Source organism: Emydura macquarii, unplaced genomic scaffold, assembly GCF_026122565.2.
Source record: "Emydura macquarii macquarii isolate MOO-44397 ecotype Brisbane River unplaced genomic scaffold, CSIRO-AGI_Emac_v2 contig_1748, whole genome shotgun sequence".
In the NCBI taxonomy this organism is placed as follows: Eukaryota; Metazoa; Chordata; order Testudines; family Chelidae; genus Emydura; species Emydura macquarii.
The window spans coordinates 155684-175352 of NW_027131885.1; the positions used below are offsets into that span (position 1 = coordinate 155684).

The window sequence follows — 19669 nt, forward strand, 5'->3', positions numbered from 1 at the left end:
CCGGGAACGCTCGGGAAGCCCCGCCTCCAGCTGGTCCCGAACGCGGAAGCCCGAAAGCTGTCGGGGGCGCCGAAGGCAGCCGTGAGCGTGGAGCATGGAGGGTGCGAGGCCGGGGAATGGGGTGTCTGTGACCCCTGGGGGAGGGGCTCAGGGGGCGGGGGCAGGAGGGGGGTGACCCCTGGGGGAGGGGTTCAGGGGCAGGAGGGGGGTGACCCCTGGGGGAGGGGCTCAGGGTGGTGGGGGCAGGAGGGGGGGTGACCCCTGGGGGAGGGGCTCAGGGGCAGGAGGGGGGTGACCCCTGGGGGAGGGGCTCAGGGTGGCGGGTGCCATCCAGCAGGTTGGGTCTGTGATCCCCCCATCTCTGCCCCCAGAGACGTGTGGCACGGAGGAGCTGCGCCAGGAGCTGGGCATGCCGGAGGCTGCCACAACCCCTCCGGAGGCGGCTGGCGCGGAGCCGCAGCGGGACCCCGAGGGGGCGATCCAGGCACTGCAGGTGGAGCTGGCAGCCGCGCTGGCCGAGGTGGAGACGGTCCGAGCCGTGGCCACCGTGAGCGAGAGCACCAAGCAGGAGGCCGTGCGCGCCGTGCGGCGCCAGTGCCAGGAGGAGGTGGCCTCGCTGCAGGCCATCCTCAAAGGTGAGTCGGGCCTGCATGCAGAGAGCCCCTTCCCCTGTCTGCCCCCAGCCCCATCCCCCGATCTGCCCCTAGCTCCACACACAGCCACACGCACTGCCCCTTACATCCCAGTACCTCCCCCCCCTCCAGCCCTCTGGTACACCCCCTCCCAGATCTGTCAGCGGGGTTGTACGTGGGGTGAGCTGTACGCAAGCTGCCAAAGTGCCAGGAGAAGCCGGACATCCCCCCCCCCCCCCCCCCCCCACTCTGCATGTGTTTGTGCTACCCTTGCCTGGGGGAATGGGCCACAGCCAGGTGGGACCTGGTGCTCCCTTGTCCCTCACGCTGCCCCTCTCCTGTGCCCCCAGAAACTATCAGCAGCTACGAAGGACGCCTAGCGGTCCTGCAGCATGGGGGAGGTCCACGGGGGGCCCGGGAGATGAGCCGCCGGCAGCAGCCCCAGACGCAGGGAAAGCCCCTGGAGTCGCTGGAGTGGCAGATGGAGAAGGTGAGGCGGGGGGCGGACGGCGGATGGGCCCCTGGGGGTGGGCAGAGAGGCTGGGATGGGCCCTTGGAGGGTGTTAGGGACCCAGGTTGATTCCCCCCTCCCCACTGCTCCTCGAGCCCAGCAGTACTCTGAGTGGATGCAGCCTGGGAGGGGGTTGGAGGGTGGGTGGGGCGTGCGGAGGGGGTAAGTGGAGGGTCCTATGGGAGCAGAGGATAGTGGACAGGTGCTGTGGGGCAGAGGGGGTCAGGGCTGTGGGTTGGAGGGCAGTGGGGTCCCTGGCTCATGTTGTCCCTGCCCAAAATCTCTTTCTTGAGTGGTGATTCACTGTAACTATTTGTGCGTGCGTGCGTACACGTAACTATAACTGAGTTATAACTCAAGAAATGATCTTGGTGTCCCTGTGGATGGTTCTCTGAAAACATCTGCTCAGTCTGCAGCAGCAGTCAAAAAGGCCAAGGGTGTTATGAGCCATTGGGGAAGGGATAGATAATAGGCAGAAAATATCACAGTGCAGCTCTATTAATCCATGGTTCGGCCACACCTTGAATGCTGCCTGCAGATCTGGTCGCCCTGTCTCAAAAAAGATGCCTTGGAATTGGAAGAAATATGGAGAAGGGCACAAAAATGATTAGGGGTGGGGAACAGCTTCCCTATGAGGAGAGATGAAAAAGATGAATTCTTCCGCTTAGATAAGAGATGACTGAGGGGAGATACGATGGAGGGCTATAAAATAATGACTGGTGTGGAGAAAGTGAATAAGGAAGTGTTGTTAAGCCCTTACAAGAACCAGGGGTCACCCAGGTTTAAGATGAACAATAGGAAGTACTTCTTCACACCATGCACAGTCAACATGTGGGCGACTTGTTGCTGGGTGTGTTGTGAAAGTCAAAAGCTTCTAATTGTGTTAAATTAGATGAGTTCCTGGAGGATGGGCCTGTCAGTGGCTATTAACCAGGATGGGCAGGGATGCAACCCCACACACCGGGTGTCCCTAAACCTCTGCCTGCCAGAAGCTGGGACCGGATGACGGGGGATGGACACTGGATAATTGCTCTGGCCTGTTCTGAAGCATTTGCCACTGGCAGAAAACTGTCGGCAGACAGGACACTGGGCTAGATGAACCATTGGGCTGACCCAGTGTGGCCGGTCTTATGTTCTTATGCCCCAGCAGGACTCCAAGCAGCTTTGGGTGAATAGTGGGGGTGCAGGGGTGGGTGATGGGGTGCAGGGGCTGTGGTTGGGGTGCTGTGGGTTGGGGGTCTGGGGCTCACCCTGTCCCTGCCCCAGGCGCAGGAGGACTCCGAGCGGCTACGCAGCATCGTGCTGCCCATGGAGGAGGAGATTGCGCAGCTGAAGAGCAAACTGTCCCGTGCCGAGGGGCTGATCCGGGGGCTGCGGGGGCCCGAGGTGAGGCCGGGCAGGGGAAGCCGTGTGGGGGCATCTGGCGGGGCAGTGGATGCTGGAGGGTGGAGAGACAGGCTGTGCAGACGTCCGTATGTGTGCGGAGGGGAAGGGTGACCAATGTGGATGGGCTGGGGCTGGGGAGGAGGTGATGCTGGGATCAGGAGAGCTGAGGGGGTTCTGACGGGGCGGGGGGCTCTTTGCCCCATGACTCTTCCTCCTCCAGGGCTCACTCTGCGGCTCATCGGAGTCCCTGCTGTCTGACGCCGAGGCCCCTGGCCGGGCACCCCCTCTCCAGCAGGACGGGGAGGGGGATGAAGGCTCCGGGCCAGAAGGCGAGGAAGAGCCGGGAGGGGGCCTGGCCTTCGCCCGCGGCTGCGACAGTGTCTCCATCGCCAGCTCCAGTGCCAGCTCTCCCCAGCCCCGGCGCCGGCCCAGCCCTGAGCACGAGGACACAGCCTCCCTGCTGTCCACCGGCACCCTGGTGCCCGAGAGCATCTACCTGCCGCCCCCTGGCTTCCAGCTGGTACCTGACGGGGAGTGGATGCAGCTGCAGTACGAGGTAAGACAGGTGGGGGCGTGGGAGGAGGTAGAAGGGAGCTGTGGGAGTGGGGTAGGGGGGCGATGGACGTGGGGGAGGCCGGAAGCAGGGAGGACGGCAGCAGGCGTTATGGGGTGGGGAGAAGCTGGGCGTGGGGGCTGCGGAGATCCGGGGGGAGGGGGCCTGGCGGGAGGATGCAGGGCAGGGTTGCAGGGATGTGGGCAGGATGGGGTGACCTGTGACCTCGGTCCCCCAGGCCAGGCGACATCAGGAGTCCCTGCAGCAGCTGAGTGGGCAGCTGGAGGCGGCGACACAGGAGAAGCTGGGACTGCAGGAGGCGCTGAGACGGAGCAGCGAGGACTGTGCCAAGCAGGTACCATGGGCGGCTCCCCGCCCCGCCCCCAGCTCTGTCGGTGCCCCTCACTCCTGACCTGCAGCCCCCTGTTAGCCCAGCCCTGGCCCCCCCTCCCTCCCCCCCCCATGCTGACGTGCAGCCCCTCTCCCTGTGACCAGGCTGGTCCCTGCTGATGGCTGAGTCTCTCCCAGGTGCTGGTGCTACTGGATCAGATCCAGAACTCGGAGCAGCTGCTGCAGAACCTGCAGGCGACCGTGTCGCAGACCCAGCACCGGACCCAGGAGCAGATAGTGAGTGGGGGGTCAGAGCAGAGGGGTGCCAGGCAGGGTGGAAGATGCCAGGTGAGGGGTTGGCATGAGGAGGAGTGGCTGGGGAGTGTGGGGGGAGGGGGACTGGGGTCCATGGTGGGGGGCACTGGTATGGGTCGGGGAGGTTCAGGATGTGGGGAATCCAATCCCGCTGCTCACCCCCATCCCCTCCCCCAGGCCGACTTGGCGTCATCCCACAAGCGGCTGAGCTACGAGGTGCAGCGTCTGAGTGAGGAGAATGAGGGATTGCGCGGCTCCAGGGCTCCCCCAAGCCCCGATGAGGAGCTGTCGCTGCCCGACTCTGTGCAGGTACCACAGGGTGAGAGGAGATGCCCTGGGGAAGAGCTGTATCCTAGGACATCTCCCTGATCACAGCGCCATCCCAGAGGGGTATGGGTGTGGGTATGGTATCTGTGGGGTGAACTCCCATGCAAACCTCCATTCCCCCCCAGGAACTGTAAGTGTGGGTGTAATTGACGTATGGGTCTCACACCCCTTCCCCCCAGGAGCTGTAGGCGCTGGTCTGGGGGTTATCGAGGTATGGGTGTGTGTCTCCCTCTCTTCCCCTCCCCCCCACCCGTGACAGTTCTTGGGGTATCCAGGACTCTGAGTCACCTTGTTCCCCCTGCCAGGTAGGATGGAGTCTGTCTGTCTGGCAGCTCCTTGCCCCCCCACCTGTCAGCCACTCAAGCCCTCTCCTCCGGGCTCTGCCAGCCCTGACTTCATCTCGCAGGGTAACGGTAGCTGCACCCCAGGCCCCGCATCCCTTTCAGTCACTCTCCGGTGACGTCAAGCCCCGACGCTGGCTACTCACATAAATCCTAGACCCTCTGCCCCCAGAGCAGCCGTGAGACCTGGTTTTACCTGACCCAGCGCCCCAGGGAGCAGCCACCCTCGGGAGAAACAGAAGCAGATGTATGGAAGTGAGAATAAAGATTTTTTTCTGGCAGTGAGAGAAAGGGATGGAAACAACCGGTTACAACCCGGGACAAACCCTGAACTGCCACCCCAGCGCCACCCATCCCAGAGTCTCTGGACCTGGTTCACAGAGCAGACTCCCTCCACAAGGCCCCGGCCACACTGGCTGGTTTCACAAGGAGCAGGAGCCAGGCGTCCACGAAAGCCCCCCTCACCTCCAGGGGTTTCCTTGACGACTGGGTGCCAAGTGCTTCTCCCTCGTCTGTGTTCTACTGTAAGCAGCCTTTCGTGCCTGGTCCCGGGCTGGATGAACCCCCGTCTTGTACCGGGGTTTGTTCACCTCCAATTGGCGGTGAAAGTGGGCGCAGGGGCAACCGTCTCTGATGGTTTTCCGTCGACTGTTCCAGGTTGTGGCGAGGGCAGATGGGAGAACCTTGCATCACTGCCTGGCAGCGGTTCCCACTGGGAACCTCACTTCTGGGTGATTTGATTTGCACGCCAAGTCCCTTAAGCGCACTTGCAGTATATAAACATTACTCCTGACCTCGTACCTGCACGCCCGTCGCACAAGGGTTCTGAATCACGCCCCAGTGAGGCTTGCTGCAGATGCCTCACACGTTACTCTGTGCATACTGCACAGTGAGTTTGTCATGTCTGAGGTGTGAGTTTGCAACCCCCTCCCCCAGGGAGCTGCAGCGCTGGCGTTGGGGGTGTCAGGGTACAGCTCTCACCCCCATTCCCCCTCAGGAGCTGCAGGCCCTGGTGCGCCGGCTGCAGGAGGAGGCCGGGACCCTGCGCCAAACCAGCAAGCACCAAGACGAGCGGCTGCGCATTGAGATAGTCAGCCTGCGGGAGCGGCTGGAGGAGGAGGATTCTGCCCGGGCCCGGCTGCAGGGGGTTCTGGAGGCCCAGCTGGGGGCCCAGCGTGAGGAGAGCCGTAAGGAACAGGGCGACCTGGGTTGGGGACCCATGGAGGGAGGGGGAAGGAGATTGGTTGGGGATAGGTAGTGGGTCGGCCTGGGGGCGTCGGGGCAGGTAAAGCCCCCCTTGGTCTAACATTGTGTCTCTTTTCCCTCCCCCTGTCCCTGGCTGTGGCTCCATCACCCCTGCCCACAGAGCTCATGGAGGGTAAGTGGGGACTAGGGTGTGTGTCTGTTGCTGCCCTCCCTTCCCCTCCCACCCCCGTGACTCACTTCCTGCCCATCTGTCTTTCCCCAGCCTCCCTGTGCAGTGTCCGGTCAGAGATGGAGAGGCTGCAGCAGCAGCTGGGGCAGGTGAGACAGGCTGGGGTGGGGAGGTGATAAGGGGGTGCGAGGAGTCCCTGGAGCGGGAGAGGCTCGGGATGGGGAGGCTCGTCTGAGTCTGTCCTGCTCTGTGCCCCTGGGGGTCTGTGCTGAACTCTTCCCACACAGGCAGGACATGCCATGAAGGGGTCTGATGCTGACCACCCCTCTGCCCAGGCACAGCACTGGGGGCCTAAGGGGAGGGGTGATGGAGGTGATGGGGTCATACTGGTTCCCCCTCCTTTCCCCAGGCAGAGCAGCGGACACAGGGGCTGGAGCAGGATGTGCAGCGGCTCCAGGGGGACCTTGCCCGGCGTGACCAGCAGGGCCAGGCCTGGCAACAGGAGAAGGTGAGTGAGCCATGACAGACCCTCCCCTGGCCTCTCTGTGTCCCCTAAAGCTGCCCTTGGCACTACTTGGCACGGATCTCCAGGGCTTCAGTGCCCGGCTGTTATCCCATCCCCTTGCGGGCGCCCCTAATCTGAACTGGGCCCTCGGCCTCTCACTGAGGTGAGCTCTGCACCTCTGAGACTGGCCCTCCGGTCGAGCTGGCCCCTCGGGCGCGACGCAGCCAGTGCATACTTCAGGGACGTGGCAGCATTGAACCAGTGCCGGCAGAGTGTCCGTGGCATCGCACATGGACAACCCAGCTGTTCACTCTCTCCCTCCCCGACCAGTCCTGGGAGGGTCCCATGAATTCTCCATGGGCATCTGGGCCCAGTCCAGGCAGGCCTATTGCTGCCTTGACTTCCAGCCCATCCCCTGGTCAGTGAGCGCCGGGCTGGCGTGGTTCTGAGGCGTCCGCTCGCAGCCAACGGCACGGTGGGGAGGGATGCGCCAGCTGCCTGGGACAGCCCTGCGCGATGGGCCAGCTTCCCTGTGCGCAGCCGGCCTTCCAGGGGGAGACTGAAGGAAAGGCAAAGCCACCTTAAGCCCTCCGCCACTGCATCCAGGTGAGAAATGAACCTCTTTGCACCCACTGCACGGCCGTACAAAGCGGGTGGATAACCTGAGCCACCCACGGTCCATAAAAGTGTTCCAACGTTTCCTCTCCCCCCTCACCAGCAGACAGGAGCAGTGGTGCATGGGAGCAGGGATCCTGACAATGGTCCTCTGCTGGGGTTGGTCCCCAGGTTCTCATGCTCTCTCTCCCCTGAGGCTGGGCTGGAGGCGGGTAAGGGGGCTGGTCCCCGAGTTGTGACTGGCTCTCTCCCCAGGCCAGGCTGGAGGAGGCGCTGTCTGAGCAGCGGGGGAAGCTGCAGCGGTTGCAGTCAGAGCTTGACACCAGCGAGCAGGTGCAGAGGGACTTTGTTCGCCTCTCCCAGATGCTGCAGGTACAGGGTTGGGGGCATGTCCTGGGGCCAGGGCCACTGTCTGTTGTGGGGGAGCTGTCCCATGTGGGGGGGGAGTCTCTGCGTCCCAGGTCCCACTGGGCAGTGGGTCTGGGGAGGTGCTCGGGAGGGGCACCGCGCAGCGTCCCTCAGCCCTACTCATCCCTCAGGTGCAGCTGGAGCGGATTCGCCAAGCCCCATCGCTGGACCAGGTGCGCAGCATTGTGGACGGGACGCGGCTGAAGGATGTAGCAGAGCTCAAGGAGCCCTGAGGGCCTGGGCAGCAAGGCCCCCCCGGGGGCATACAGACACAAATCCCTTCCCTCAGGGGGCCATGAACTCCACCCCTTCCTGGGGGGGGAGGGCAGAATGGCAGATCCCTTCTGTGGGATTGGGGTCCCAGGTCGTCTGCCCCCTGCGCAGTATCTCAGGGAAGGTGCCCCCAACCCCCCGCACACTAACCAAAGATGCAGCTTCTGTCTGTTTCCCCCTCCTACAAGAGGGGATGGAGTCACAGCCCTGCCCCACAACTGGCTCCCCTGTGGGAGAGAGTGTCTGTTACTGACTGTTACTAACACTGAGGATAGGAGCTGGGCTCTGTTGCTGGGAGATGCCAGCCGGCTCAGTGTTTATTCCCCTTTCTCTTCTCTCTCTCCCCCCCCCCCCCCCTCTTCCCCAGGGTCTGCGCCGTGCTTGGCCTGCAGGCTCCCCTGACACTAACACTCCACCAGCTGCCTTGGTGCAGAGGGGCGCCGGGGCAGGGTTAATAAAGGTGACTCTGTGACCATCCTACGGCTGAGCCATGTGTGTCCAGTTGTCCCCTTTCATGTTAAACCGCCGCCACTCTCTGTGCCTCACCTGCCCCACACAGCGGACGGGCGTAAGTGGGAGAAAGGAGTGAGATTGAACTATGCAGCACGTGCAATGAGGGTGTAAGGGTGTAACCTCTCCCCTCTGCCTGCCGTGTTTGCCAGTCTGACCTATTCAAAAATCACGTGCCCCACCCTGCAAAATCAGGGCCGGTTTTTGTGTGACCCCTGTTTTGAGTTTTTTTTCTTGCCTTCTGAGCCAGAGCCTTGCCCTCCTGCATTTTTCAGCTTCTCTTCTCAGCTGCCAGAGCTGGAAGCAGGGGTTTTGTGGTAAAGGAGAGCTAAGATCTTCCTGCAGCTAGGGCGGTGCACTGATCGCTCAGCAGGGCCCTGCTGGGTCCTTGCTGTGTGCGCAAAGCAGCCCCACAGCATCCCAGGGGCAGCCCTAGGGGGCTATAGGGACTTGGGGGGAGGGGTTTCTGCTCTCTACTGATGGGGAGAGGTCTAGCCTGGGAGCTGCACCAGGTGACTCCCGCTGCAGGTCCAGTGCAGTTGGGATGGGGCAGGTTCTCCATGAGCATCTGGGCTAGGGTTGTCACCTTCTCCACAGACCAAAACCCGATGCATTTCTCAGTTAGCCTAGGTCAAATAGCAGGGTACCAGATTGCGGAGCAAATCAATAAGAAGATATCATTACAATAAGATTACATAGAGCATTTGAGGGGCTGGAGAGCGATGTGGGGCAGGGCGACCGGGCATCCTCCTCTAGGGACTCTTAGCACCTGCTGTGCCAAGGCAGTTGCATTGCCTTTGGAGCTGCTAATAGTGGCTGGCAGAATAAACCCAAAGAGAAACAGCAAAATGCGGGGAGGAAACCCCCACCTGCACGAACCCAGCTCCTGTGCCAGCTGTTTTCTGTGACACACAAAATCTGAAGAGGTTGTGTCCCTGATTAACCCGCCTCTTCCCCCCCAACTAGCTTGTCAGTCAGGGCAGCACTGAGCCCTTCCACAAATGCTGCTTTGCGCTGTTACAGGCCAGGTCCTCGGTAGAGCCGAAAGCCCCGCCAAAGGACCGGGCTTAGCCCTGTTTACAGCTGAGGCAGGGGAGGCGCAGGACGTTTGAGTGACTCGGTAAAGGTCCAAGAGCCGGGGCAGGGGCAGGCCTGGGCCCAGCTCAGCTCAGCTGCCGCTAGTCAAGCGCCGGCCCCGGGCCTCTGCTGCTGCGGCTCTAGGCCGAGGGCGGCGGGGCCTTGTCCGCACTCGCGCCTGTGCCGGCAAAATTGGTCTGACTCGGGGTGCGGCAAAACCAGCGGCGAGCGGCCCCGGGGCCCTGCCTGTGATGGCGGCGGCAGCTGACCCCGCTCTGCCCTGCCGCGTAGCCCGGCCAGCCTGGTGCTGCGGGGGGGGGGTCCCTGTGGATGAGCCGTGCCCGGAGCGGCGCCCTCCCACCCACGTGTGTGTCTGTCTGTCTGTGGCCCCTGCCCGGCCCCGCCCCTTGGCCCATCCCTGTCAGGCCCCCGGCGGGCGGGCGGGGCACGAAGGCGGCGGGCGGGGGGGGTCCCGGGCCCGGCCGCAGCTTTAATCTCCCGCCCCCACCGGAAACCGGCCCGGGACCCCCCAGCTTGCGCTGCCCTAAAGGGCCATAGAGTCTAACTGGGGGGACTAGAGAGGCTTCCTGTCTTCTCAGCCATAGAGTCCTCGCTGGGTAGATAGAGTGGTTCCCTGGCGGGGCGCAGAGAGGCTCCTCCCGAGCCCCGCTGCGGGGAGGGGGGGGGTGTCACAGGCTCCCCTCCCCCCAGGCAGTCATCGAGTCTCAACTGGTTGGTGCCTAGCCCGGCTCCGTTGGGTCATAGACTCTCCCTAGTGGGCAGAGCGGCTCCACCAGCACCATAGAGTCCCCTTTCTGTGGCCCCGTGACTATAGAGTGACGCCTGGTGGAGGATAGAGCGGCCCGATCGGCGCCACACTGTGACTGGCCCTGTCTCTCAGCCAGTGCGCCCCCGATACCATAGAGCTTCCCGCCGGTCATAGATAGACACCATGGAGTTCCCCGCGGGCGTGCCAGCGCGGCCACGCCGCAGTTCCGGTGCGCTCGCGAACGGAAGTGGCTGCCTTCGGAGGTCATGTGCTTCAGCCCGCGACCGCGCGAGCGTCACTTCCGCTCCGGTCGAACGATGGCGGCGCACGCGATGCTGGTGCGCGGGGGGCGGAGCGGAGCCGCCGGTCAGTGGCGGGGGCTGCGCGGGGCCGGCGCGTGGTGGTGGAGGAGAAGAAGGAGGGGGAGGGGCTGAGCGGGGCCGGGGCCGGGGCCTCCATGGCGGGGGCGGGGGAAGGTCACGGGCCCCAGGACAGGCGCGCGCGGGATGGGGCCGGGTTCTGCGGTGGCGGGGGAGGGGCGGTGATGGGCGGGGCAGGAGGCGAGTTAAGCAGCGCAGGGAGCCTGGGGGGGCCGCCCCGGGGCGAGAGGATGGCGGCAGGGGGAGAAGCGATCCTGGGGGCCGCGGGTGTTATAGGAGCAGGCGGGATGGGGGGGAGGGAGGCTGCGGGATCCAGGTGGGCCTGGGGTAGAAGGGACCCAGGTGCCGTGGTGGGCAGTGTGAGAGCTGGGTGATCCTGCGGGAGGCGGGGGGGTTCAGCGCGCAGCTGGGATCCTGAGAGAAAAAGGAGAGATCCCAACATCCATGATTCTGACTCCATCTTCTCTGCCATTGACCCATTGACCCCCCCCCCCCGCCCCCTTCCCCAAGCCGGGCCCTCCTTGCAAAGATCCCTTCACCGCAGGATTAACAAGCCCCGAGCATTTGTACCAGCAGCACCAGCACCCCTTTTGGCTGGATGATCCAAAACGGTGCCACCTGAGCTGCCCCATAGAGGGGTGCAGTCCTCACCTCCCGGGAGCTGGGGCCAGTCACACACAAGCTTGATGTGAAGTACAAGATGATACACAACAATCATAGACATGTCGCGCTGTCAGGGCCCTTGAGAAGTGGTCTAGTCCAGCCCCTTTTGCTGACACAGAATCAAGTAAAACTAGAGCTGCCCAACAGGTGTTCAGCCTGCTCTTGAAACCTCCAGAGATGAGGACTCCACAGTCTGCATAGATAACCTGTTCCAGGGCTTAACTAGCCTCATGGTTAGAAAAAACAATGAGAGTCCTGTAGCACCTTAAAGACTAACATTTCTGCAGGCATAACCTTTCATGGGCTGCAACCCACTTCCTCAGGTGCATGAAGTAGAAATCACAGATGGGGGTATATATAGACATCCAAGGGTAAGAAACAACAATGGGGCGGGTAAGCGTTAACACGGTCAATTCAGTTAGAGTAGATGAGGCCTATTCACAACCACTGATTAGAAGGTGAGAATGTGTGAACAGTGACAATTACTTCTTGTAATGAGATAACCATTCCAAGTCCCTGTTCAGACCCAGTTTGATTGCATCAAGTTTGCAGATGTGTTCCAGCTCTGTAGTTTCTCGCTGAAGTCTGTTTTTGAAGTTTTTTTGTAGAAGTATGGCAACTTTCAAGTCAGCTACAGAGTGTCTTGGGAGACTGAAGTGCTCTCCTACTGGCTTATGGATGTTACCATTTTTATGTCTGATTTGTGTCCATTTATTCTTCTGCGTAGTGACAGTCCAGTTTGGCCAATGTACATGGCAGAGGGGCATTGCTGGCACATGATGGCATATATTACATTAGTAGATGTGCAGGTGAATGAGCTCCTGATGGTGTGGCTGATGTGGTTAGGACCTGTGATGGTGTCACTGGAGTCGATGTGCAGGCAGAGTTGGCAACAGGGCTTGTTGCAGGGATAGATTCCTGGGTTAGTGTTCTTGTTGTATGGTTGCTGGTGAGTATTTGCTTCAGGTTGGGGGGCTGTCTGTAAGCAAGGATAGGTCTGCCTCCCATGGCTTGAGCGAGCAAAGGATCATCTGCTAGGATAGGTTGTAGATCCTTAATGATGTGTTGGAGAGATTTTAGCTGGGGGCTGTAGGTGATGGCCAGTGGTGTTCTGTTATTTTCTTCGTTGGGTCTGTCCTGTGGTAGGTGACTTCTGGGTACCTGTCTGGCTCTGTCAATTTATTTCTTCACCTCCCCAGGTGGGTATAGTAGTTTTAAGAATGTTTTATGGAGATCCTGTAGCTGTTTGCCTCTGTCTGAGCGATCGGAGCAAATCCGGTTGTATCTTAGGGCTTGGCTGTAGACAATGGATTGTGTAATGTGTCCAGGATGGAAGCTGGAGGCATGAAGGTATGCATTGTGGTCAGTTGGTTTTTGGAATAGGGTGGTATTAATGTGACCATCCTTTTTTTATATTGTAGTGTCCAGGAAGTGGATTTCTTGTGTGGACTGGTCCAGGCTGAGGTTGATGATGGGGTGGAAATTACTGAAATCCTGGTGGAATTCTTTGAGGGACTCTTTCCCCTGGGTCCAGATGATGAAAATGTCATCAATGTAGTGTAGGTAAAGGAAAAGTGCTTGGGGACGAGTTTCGAGGAAGCGATGTTCTAGGTCAGCCATAAAAATGTTGGCATACTGTGGGGCCATGCGGGTGCCCATAGCTTGCCACTGACTTGAAGGTATAGATTGTCTCCAAATCTGAAGTAGTTGTGGGTCAAAGTCACAAAGTTCAGCTACCAGGTGTGCCATATCATCATCAGGGAAAATGTTCCTGATGGCTTGTAGTCTCATCTTTGTGTGGAATGTTGGTGTAGAGCTTCTACATCCATAGTGGCTAGGATGGTGTTTTCTGGGAGATCACCGATGGATTGTAGTTTTCTCAGGAAGTCAGTAGTATCACGAAGATAGCTAGGAGTGCTGGTGGCATAGAGCCTGAGGAAAGAGTCCACATAGCCTGATAATCCTGCTTTCAGAGTGCCAATGCCTGAGATGATGGGGTGTCCAGGATTCCCAAGTTTGTGGATCTTGGGTAGCAGGTAGAATAACCCTGGTCGGGGCTCAGAGGGTGTGTCGGTGTACATTTGTTCCTGTATTTCTTTAGGGAGTTTCTTAAGTAGATCTTTTAGTTTCTTTTGGTGTTCCTCAGTGGGACCGTACAGTAGTGGCTTGTAGAATGTGGTGTTGGAGAGTTGTCTGGTAGCTTCCTGTTCGAAATCCGACCTATTCATGATGACTATGGCACCTCCTTTGTCAGCCTCTTTGATTATAATGTCGGGGTTGTTATTGAGGCTGTGAATGGTGTTGCGTTCTGCACGGCTGAGGTTATGGAGCAAGCAATGTTGCTTGTCTACAATCTCAGCTTGTGCATGTCGGCGGAAACACTCTATGTAAAAGTGTAGTCTGTTGTTTCGGCCATCAGGAGGAGTCCATGTAGAATTCTTCTTCTTGTAGCGTTGGTAGGAAGGTATCTGTAGGTTAGTGTGTTGTTCAGTGGTGTGGTGGGTCTGAATAGGGACTTAGAATGGTTATCTCATTACAAGAAGTAATTGTCACTGTTCACACATTCTCACCCTCCAATCAACAGTTGTGAATAGGCCTCATCTACCCTAACTGAATTGACTGTGTTAGCACTTGCCCTCCCCATGGTTGTTTCTTACCCTTGGATGTATATATATACCTCCTATCTGTGATTTCCGTTTCATGCATCTGACGAAGTGGGTTGCAGCCCACGAAAGCTTATGCCCACAGAAATTTGTTAGTCTTTATGGTTAGAAAGTTTTTCTTAATATCTAACCTTGTCCCCTTTGCTGAGATTGAGCTCCTTGGTTCTCGTCCTATCTTCAGAGAACATGGGTCACCATCATCTTAAGATGTCTGAAGAGGTCCTCCCCTTGGTCTTCTTTAAACTAAACATGCCCAGTGTTTTTAACCTTTCCTCACAGGTCTCTAAGCCTTTGATCAGTTTTGTTGCTCTTCTGTGGACTCTCTCCAGTTTGTCCACATCTTGCCTAAACTGTGGCACCTTGAATTGGACACAGTACTCCAGCTGAGGCTTCACCAGCGCTGAGTAGGGGGGGACAATTACCTTCCATGTCTTACATACAACACTCCTCTTAATACGTCCCAGAATAATATTAACTTTTTTCGCATTGTTGACTCATTCAGTTTATGACCCACTCTAATCTGCAGAGCGACCATCAGCCAGTTATTCCCTATTCTGTAGTAATGCCTTTGATTTTTCCTTCCTAAATTAAGCACTTTGCTTGTCTTTATTGAATTTCATCTTGTTGAATTCACTTTCTCAAGGTGATTTTGAATTGTCAGGATAATGAATAGCTGTCCATGCTGGTGGTGTTAGATCCCTACAGAGATCAGGGCCCGTATCATGTCATGTACATCCATCCAGTCCCTACCCCAAAGAATTTGCAGTGTAGACAGACAAAGAGTTGGAGAGGGAAACTGAAGTACGGAAAGGGGATGGGACTTGTTCAAGGTCATACAGCAGGGCAATGCTAGTGCTGGGGATTGAACCCAAGAGTCCTGGCTCCCAGTCCAGGGCCTCATCCACTAGGTCATGCGACTTAGTGTGCAAGGTGTTGCACAGACGCACAATAGAGAGGGTCCCTGTCCAAAGAGCTCACAATCCAGGCACCAGTTGAGAGGCAGCAGGGGGTCCTGATAGCCAGACAGGGCGTGTGGGGGAGCCTCCAGACTGACTGGAGATGTGGGGCGGGGGTGACTGACCAGTGCAACAGGGTGATAACAGCTGTTTCCCTGTATCTCTTACAGGCCTCCGGGGCTGCCTGTTCCACTACCTGCTGGGCGTCTCGGGGACGGTAAGGAACCATCTGTCTGTGATGGGCCATGTGGGTTGTGGGGCTGATGAGGCAGCTGAACCTTCAAGACTAATGCATGCACATATGCATGCACACATGCTCTCCCGGGCAGTGGGCTGTTTGGGACCTTGGCTACAGAAGGGAGAAATGGGGAATGAATTAATGTGGAGGTGAAGAGAAGTGTTGGGGGAGCCATGTTGGGTGGGGTAGTGGTGGTGTGGTTGGGTAGGAAGCTAGATGACAGTGGGGGGTGGAGTTGGGGAGTTAGGGTAGGGAGGGAGATATGGGTAGGGAGCCATAGTAGGGTGGGGAACTGGGCTGTGGAGAACCCAGCTGTGTTGGGTGAGTGGCTGGGGAGTGGCCATGGGGCGCTATGCTGCATGGAGTGCATGGATGGGAGCTGTGGTGAGGTCAGGTGGATGGGGGGGAGCTGTGGGGGTTGGGGGATATACTCGTGTCAAAGCCTCCCTGTGCCCCTAGGTATCCCTGCCCAGCCTGGCCTCCCGTCTCTGTCCCCTGCTGCTGCGCAGCTTTGCTGTAGAAGCCAAGAAAACCTACGTGCGGGACAAGCCCCATGTCAACGTGGGCACCATTGGGCATGTGGACCACGGCAAGACCACACTGACGGCAGCGATCACCAAGAGTGAGCGGGGGCAGGGCACGGGGCAGGGGATCACCCCAGCAGGAAGCTGCGTATCATGGTGTCACAGTAGCACCTAGCGGCCCCTGCTGTGACTAGGCGCTGCTCCCAATCCCTGACCAAGATCAAGGACCTATTGTCCTGGGTGCTGCACAGACACAAAGGGCGACCGTCCCTGCCCCCAAGATCTCACCGCCTGAGCGGGTGACGGGTGAGCATGCAAACAGGAACGAAGTAGAGAAAGGACTGGCCCAAGGTCACAGAGCAAATCACTGGCAGTTCTAGGAATTGAAACCAGGAGTCCTGGCTCCAAGCCTCCCTGTCTCTTCCCCAGCTGGCTACTTACCCCTTTTTCTCACACTCCCCTCCCCCAGTCCTGGCTGAGGCGGGAGCTACCAAGTTCAAGAAGTACGAGGAGATCGACAATGCACCGGAGGAGAAGGCTCGTGGTATCACCATCAATGCCTCCCATGTGGAGTACGCCACGGCCAACCGGCACTACTCCCATACCGACTGCCCTGGCCACGCAGACTACGTCAAGGTGAGGGCACGGCATAGACTCTAAGGTTGAAAGGGACCATTACAGTCATCTAGTCTGACCTGCACAACGCAGGCCACAGAACCTCACCCACCCACTCCTGTAACAGACCCCTGACCTATGGCTGAGCTACTGACGTCCTCATATCATGGGTTAAAGACTTGAAGGTACAGACAATCCACCAGCAAGTGACCCGTGCCCCATGCTGCAGAGGAAGGCAAAAAAAAAACAAACCCAGGGCCTCTGCCAATCTGCCCTGGGGGAAAATTCCTTCCTGACCCCAAATATGGCCACCAGCTAAACCCTGAGCATGTGGGCAAGACTCACCAGCCAGACACCCGGAAAGGATTCTCGGTAGTAACTCAAAACCCACCCATCTAACGTCCCATCACAGGCCACTGGGCACATCTACCGCCAGTAGTTAAAGATCAGTCAATTGCCAAATCAGGCTGTGCCACCATCCCACCCCCTCCAGAAACTTATCAAGCTCAGTCTTGAAGCCAGCTCGGTTTCTTGCCCTCCTCCTGGCCTTGGGAGGCTGTTCCAGAACTTCACTCCCCTGATGGTTAGAAACCTGCATCTGATTTCAAGTCTAAACTTCCTGATGGCCAGTTTATATCCATTAGTTCTTGCAGGAGCAGGGCCCACCGTGTTTGAGCAGGGGGTTGGAGTAGATACCTCCTGAAGTCCATTCCAACCCTCATCTGCTAGAATTGTTGTTCACATTGTTGTTCAAGTCACTCATTTTAACATTGTTCATGGTGCTTTGTGTGTGTGGAATGCTGGGAAACGTAGTCCCAGGTAAGTCACCTTACTGCTAGGGAGCCTAGGCACTGTCCTGGTGGTCATGTGACTTGCTTTGGGGACTCCCATGCACAGATTTCTGCTCTCTTAAAGGGCCAAGCCCACCCAAACAGCACTAGCGCTCCACTGTGGCCTTCTAGCCAGGGAGCTGGCCCTGTACCCAGGCACCAGAGCATCTGGGTTTGGTGTTGGTGACCTGCCTGGAGGTGCTAGAGTTCAGGGGGAATTCCCTAGTGAATCAGCTGTTCCCCTTGTGCCCTGCCTGTGGCAGGATCTCCACAAGGCCTGCCCAGGCCTCTATGGTACCATCCCGCAGGGCTGGGAACCCATCCACCCTCTTGTCGCCACCTCTGCCCTCCCTCCTCCCCCAATCCATTCCCCCGTTCTCACCCACACATCCCCCTTCATTCCCCCAGGCTTGCACCCACACCCTTCCGTTCCTGCCTCTGTTCCTAAACCCACCTCCGTATCCACTCCTCTAGTCCCAAACACATCCCCTCAATCCTTTCCCGTCCCTCCTTTCACCATGTGCACACCTGTCCGTCCCTCCCTCCACCCACCTCTCTACCCATCCTTGTCCCTAAACGCTCCCTGCCCCCTCCATCCACCCCATCCCTCCCTCTGTCCCCAAATGCACCACATTCTCTTCTCTCTATCCCCACAGCCTCCTAGCCCCAGATACTGACCCCTCTGTCCCCAAACACACCGCTCTATCCCTCTTTCTCCAGACACCCGTGAGGAGCCACGGGTGGGCATGGAGAGGTTGGGGCTGTGTGTGGCTTCACTGTCCCTGCGCTGGGGATTAGGTCTGTGTGGGGCACTGAATGTGTCTCATGCCGACAGCTTCCCTGCCAGGCTCAGTGCATCAATAACACATTCATGCCCCAGCCACCCGTGTGGGGCCTGACCGCCACCTCCCCCTCTCTTCTAGAACATGATCACAGGCACCTCCCCCCTAGACGGCTGCATCCTCGTGGTGGCAGCGACGGACGGGCAGATGCCGCAGACCCGAGAGCACTTGCTGCTAGCCAAACAGGTGAGGAGAGGGGCATCTTTGCCGGAAGCACTGGCTCCTGGGGTGTGTGCTCTGTGACCTGGGATCCCCTTCCCTGATTGGGGTGCAGCACATCGTGGTGTTGGGGGACTGGTCTGTGAACTGGGAGATCCCCTCCCCGAGGACCTAGCTGGGCTACCTCTCCCCCTTTTGCCCTCCCAGATTGGGGTACAGCACATTGTGGTGTACATCAACAAGGCAGACGCGGTGGAGGACCAGGAGATGGTGGAGCTGGTGGAGCTGGAGATCCGGGAGCTGCTTTCTGAGTTTGGCTATGACGGGGAGAAGACGCCCGTCATCGTGGGTTCCGCCCTCTGCGCCCTGGAGGTGAGCCCCCTGCCCTTCCCCCTGCAGCACCTCACCCGCCCCTACCGCCACTAACGCCCTGCCCTTCCCCCAGAACCGCAACCCCGAGCTGGGACTTAACTCCGTCATGAAGTTGCTGGATGCGATCGACACGTACATCCCGCTGCCAGAGCGGGAGCTGGACAAGCCTTTCCTGATGCCTATCGAGTCCATCTACTCTATCCCAGGTAACACCCCCTGCCCTGCCGACAGAATCTGCTCTTCCCCACACACCCTAGCAGCACCGAACCCTTCCTTCCCCAGCCCATGCTGCAGGGCACCATGGCACTGACCCCTGCACCATTGCAGGGCGCGGGACGGTGGTGACGGGGACGCTGGAGCGGGGCATCGTCAAGAAGGGAGATGAGTGCGAGTTCGTGGGGCACAACCGGAACCTTCGCTCTGTGGTGACAGGTAGGAGCGGCTGCGGGTGCAACCCCTCCCCTCTCTCTCCCTCCCCTCTGTTCATCTCACCCCATCCCTTCCCCCCCCTCCCCCCGCAGGCATTGAGATGTTCCACCAGAATCTGGAGCGGGCAGAGGCTGGGGACAACCTGGGTGCCCTGGTGCGGGGACTGAAGCGGGAGGACGTGCGGCGCGGCATGGTGATGTGCAAACCTGGTTCCATCAAGCCTCATAAGAAGATAGAGGCTCAGGTGGGGGCTGCAGACAGCCTGGGGAGGGGGAGGGCAGGGGGCTACTGGACAGGCTGGCCTGTAACAGTCTCTCCCCCTCCCCTTACAGGTGTACATCCTCAGCAAGGAGGAGGGTGGGCGGCACAAGCCTTTTGTCTCTAACTACATGCCCGTCATGTTCTCCCTCACCTGGGACATGGTCTCTCGGATCCTCCTGCCACCTGGAAAGGTATAGAGCTTCCTCTCCTGTCCTGCCCCATAGCACACCCTTGGCCCTTCCTTGTCCCAGCACTGGCCCTGGGCTCACCAGTGGGCCAGGAACCAGCTCCCCCCAACTCATGCCCCCCCCCCCCCATCCCCCCCAAGTCAGTGCTGCCAGCCAGCCTGTGTCCATCTGACCTGCTCTCACTCTGCCCTGGCAGGAGATGGTGATGCCCGGCGAGGACACGGCCCTGACACTCACCCTGCGGCAGCCCATGGTGCTGGAGGAAGGTCAGCGCTTCACGCTGCGTGAGGGCAACCGCACCATCGGCACAGGGGTGGTTACCAAGACACTGGAGGTGGGGCCAGAGGATGACAAATAAGGGGCTTAAAGGCTGGGGAAAGCAGGCTGTGCCCGCAACCAACCAGTGCGGGGGGAGCTGTCCCAATGACTGTTTAGCACTGCTGCCCTGAGTGGGGTCATGTTCACCCAGAGCTGGCCCCAGTTACCTGGTGGCGGATTGGTTCCTGCTGCTGCTGGGGTGGCTCTTGTGCCCAGGATGCCCGCTGCCCTCCAGCACAGGTAGCAGCTATTGGGGGGGCAGCTGCTGCCTCCCATTTCTCGTTAATAAAGATGTGGAATCATG

General features: G+C 59.1%; 2 protein-coding genes across 2 annotated transcripts; both read left to right on the forward strand.

Annotated features, from left to right (window-relative positions):
* Nucleotides 1-9159, forward strand: RABEP2 (rabaptin, RAB GTPase binding effector protein 2). The gene is made up of 14 exons (XM_067556373.1): nucleotides 1-101; nucleotides 372-635; nucleotides 983-1122; nucleotides 2410-2529; nucleotides 2750-3085; nucleotides 3321-3437; nucleotides 3611-3709; nucleotides 3905-4036; nucleotides 5393-5582; nucleotides 5762-5773; nucleotides 5864-5919; nucleotides 6180-6278; nucleotides 7146-7262; nucleotides 7430-9159. Exons 1-14 carry the CDS (start codon nucleotides 95-97, stop codon nucleotides 7529-7531), a joined length of 1791 nt encoding a protein of 596 aa, XP_067412474.1. The 5' UTR covers nucleotides 1-94; the 3' UTR covers nucleotides 7532-9159.
* An 846-nt stretch (nucleotides 9160-10005) lies between these two features.
* On the forward strand, nucleotides 10006-19669 carry TUFM (Tu translation elongation factor, mitochondrial). The gene is made up of 11 exons (XM_067556377.1): nucleotides 10006-10293; nucleotides 14760-14806; nucleotides 15287-15449; nucleotides 15821-15987; nucleotides 17720-17824; nucleotides 18005-18169; nucleotides 18243-18375; nucleotides 18497-18601; nucleotides 18691-18842; nucleotides 18931-19050; nucleotides 19244-19669. The coding sequence occupies exons 1-11, from the start codon at nucleotides 10194-10196 to the stop codon at nucleotides 19403-19405; spliced, it is 1419 nt and encodes a 472-aa protein (XP_067412478.1). The 5' UTR covers nucleotides 10006-10193; the 3' UTR covers nucleotides 19406-19669.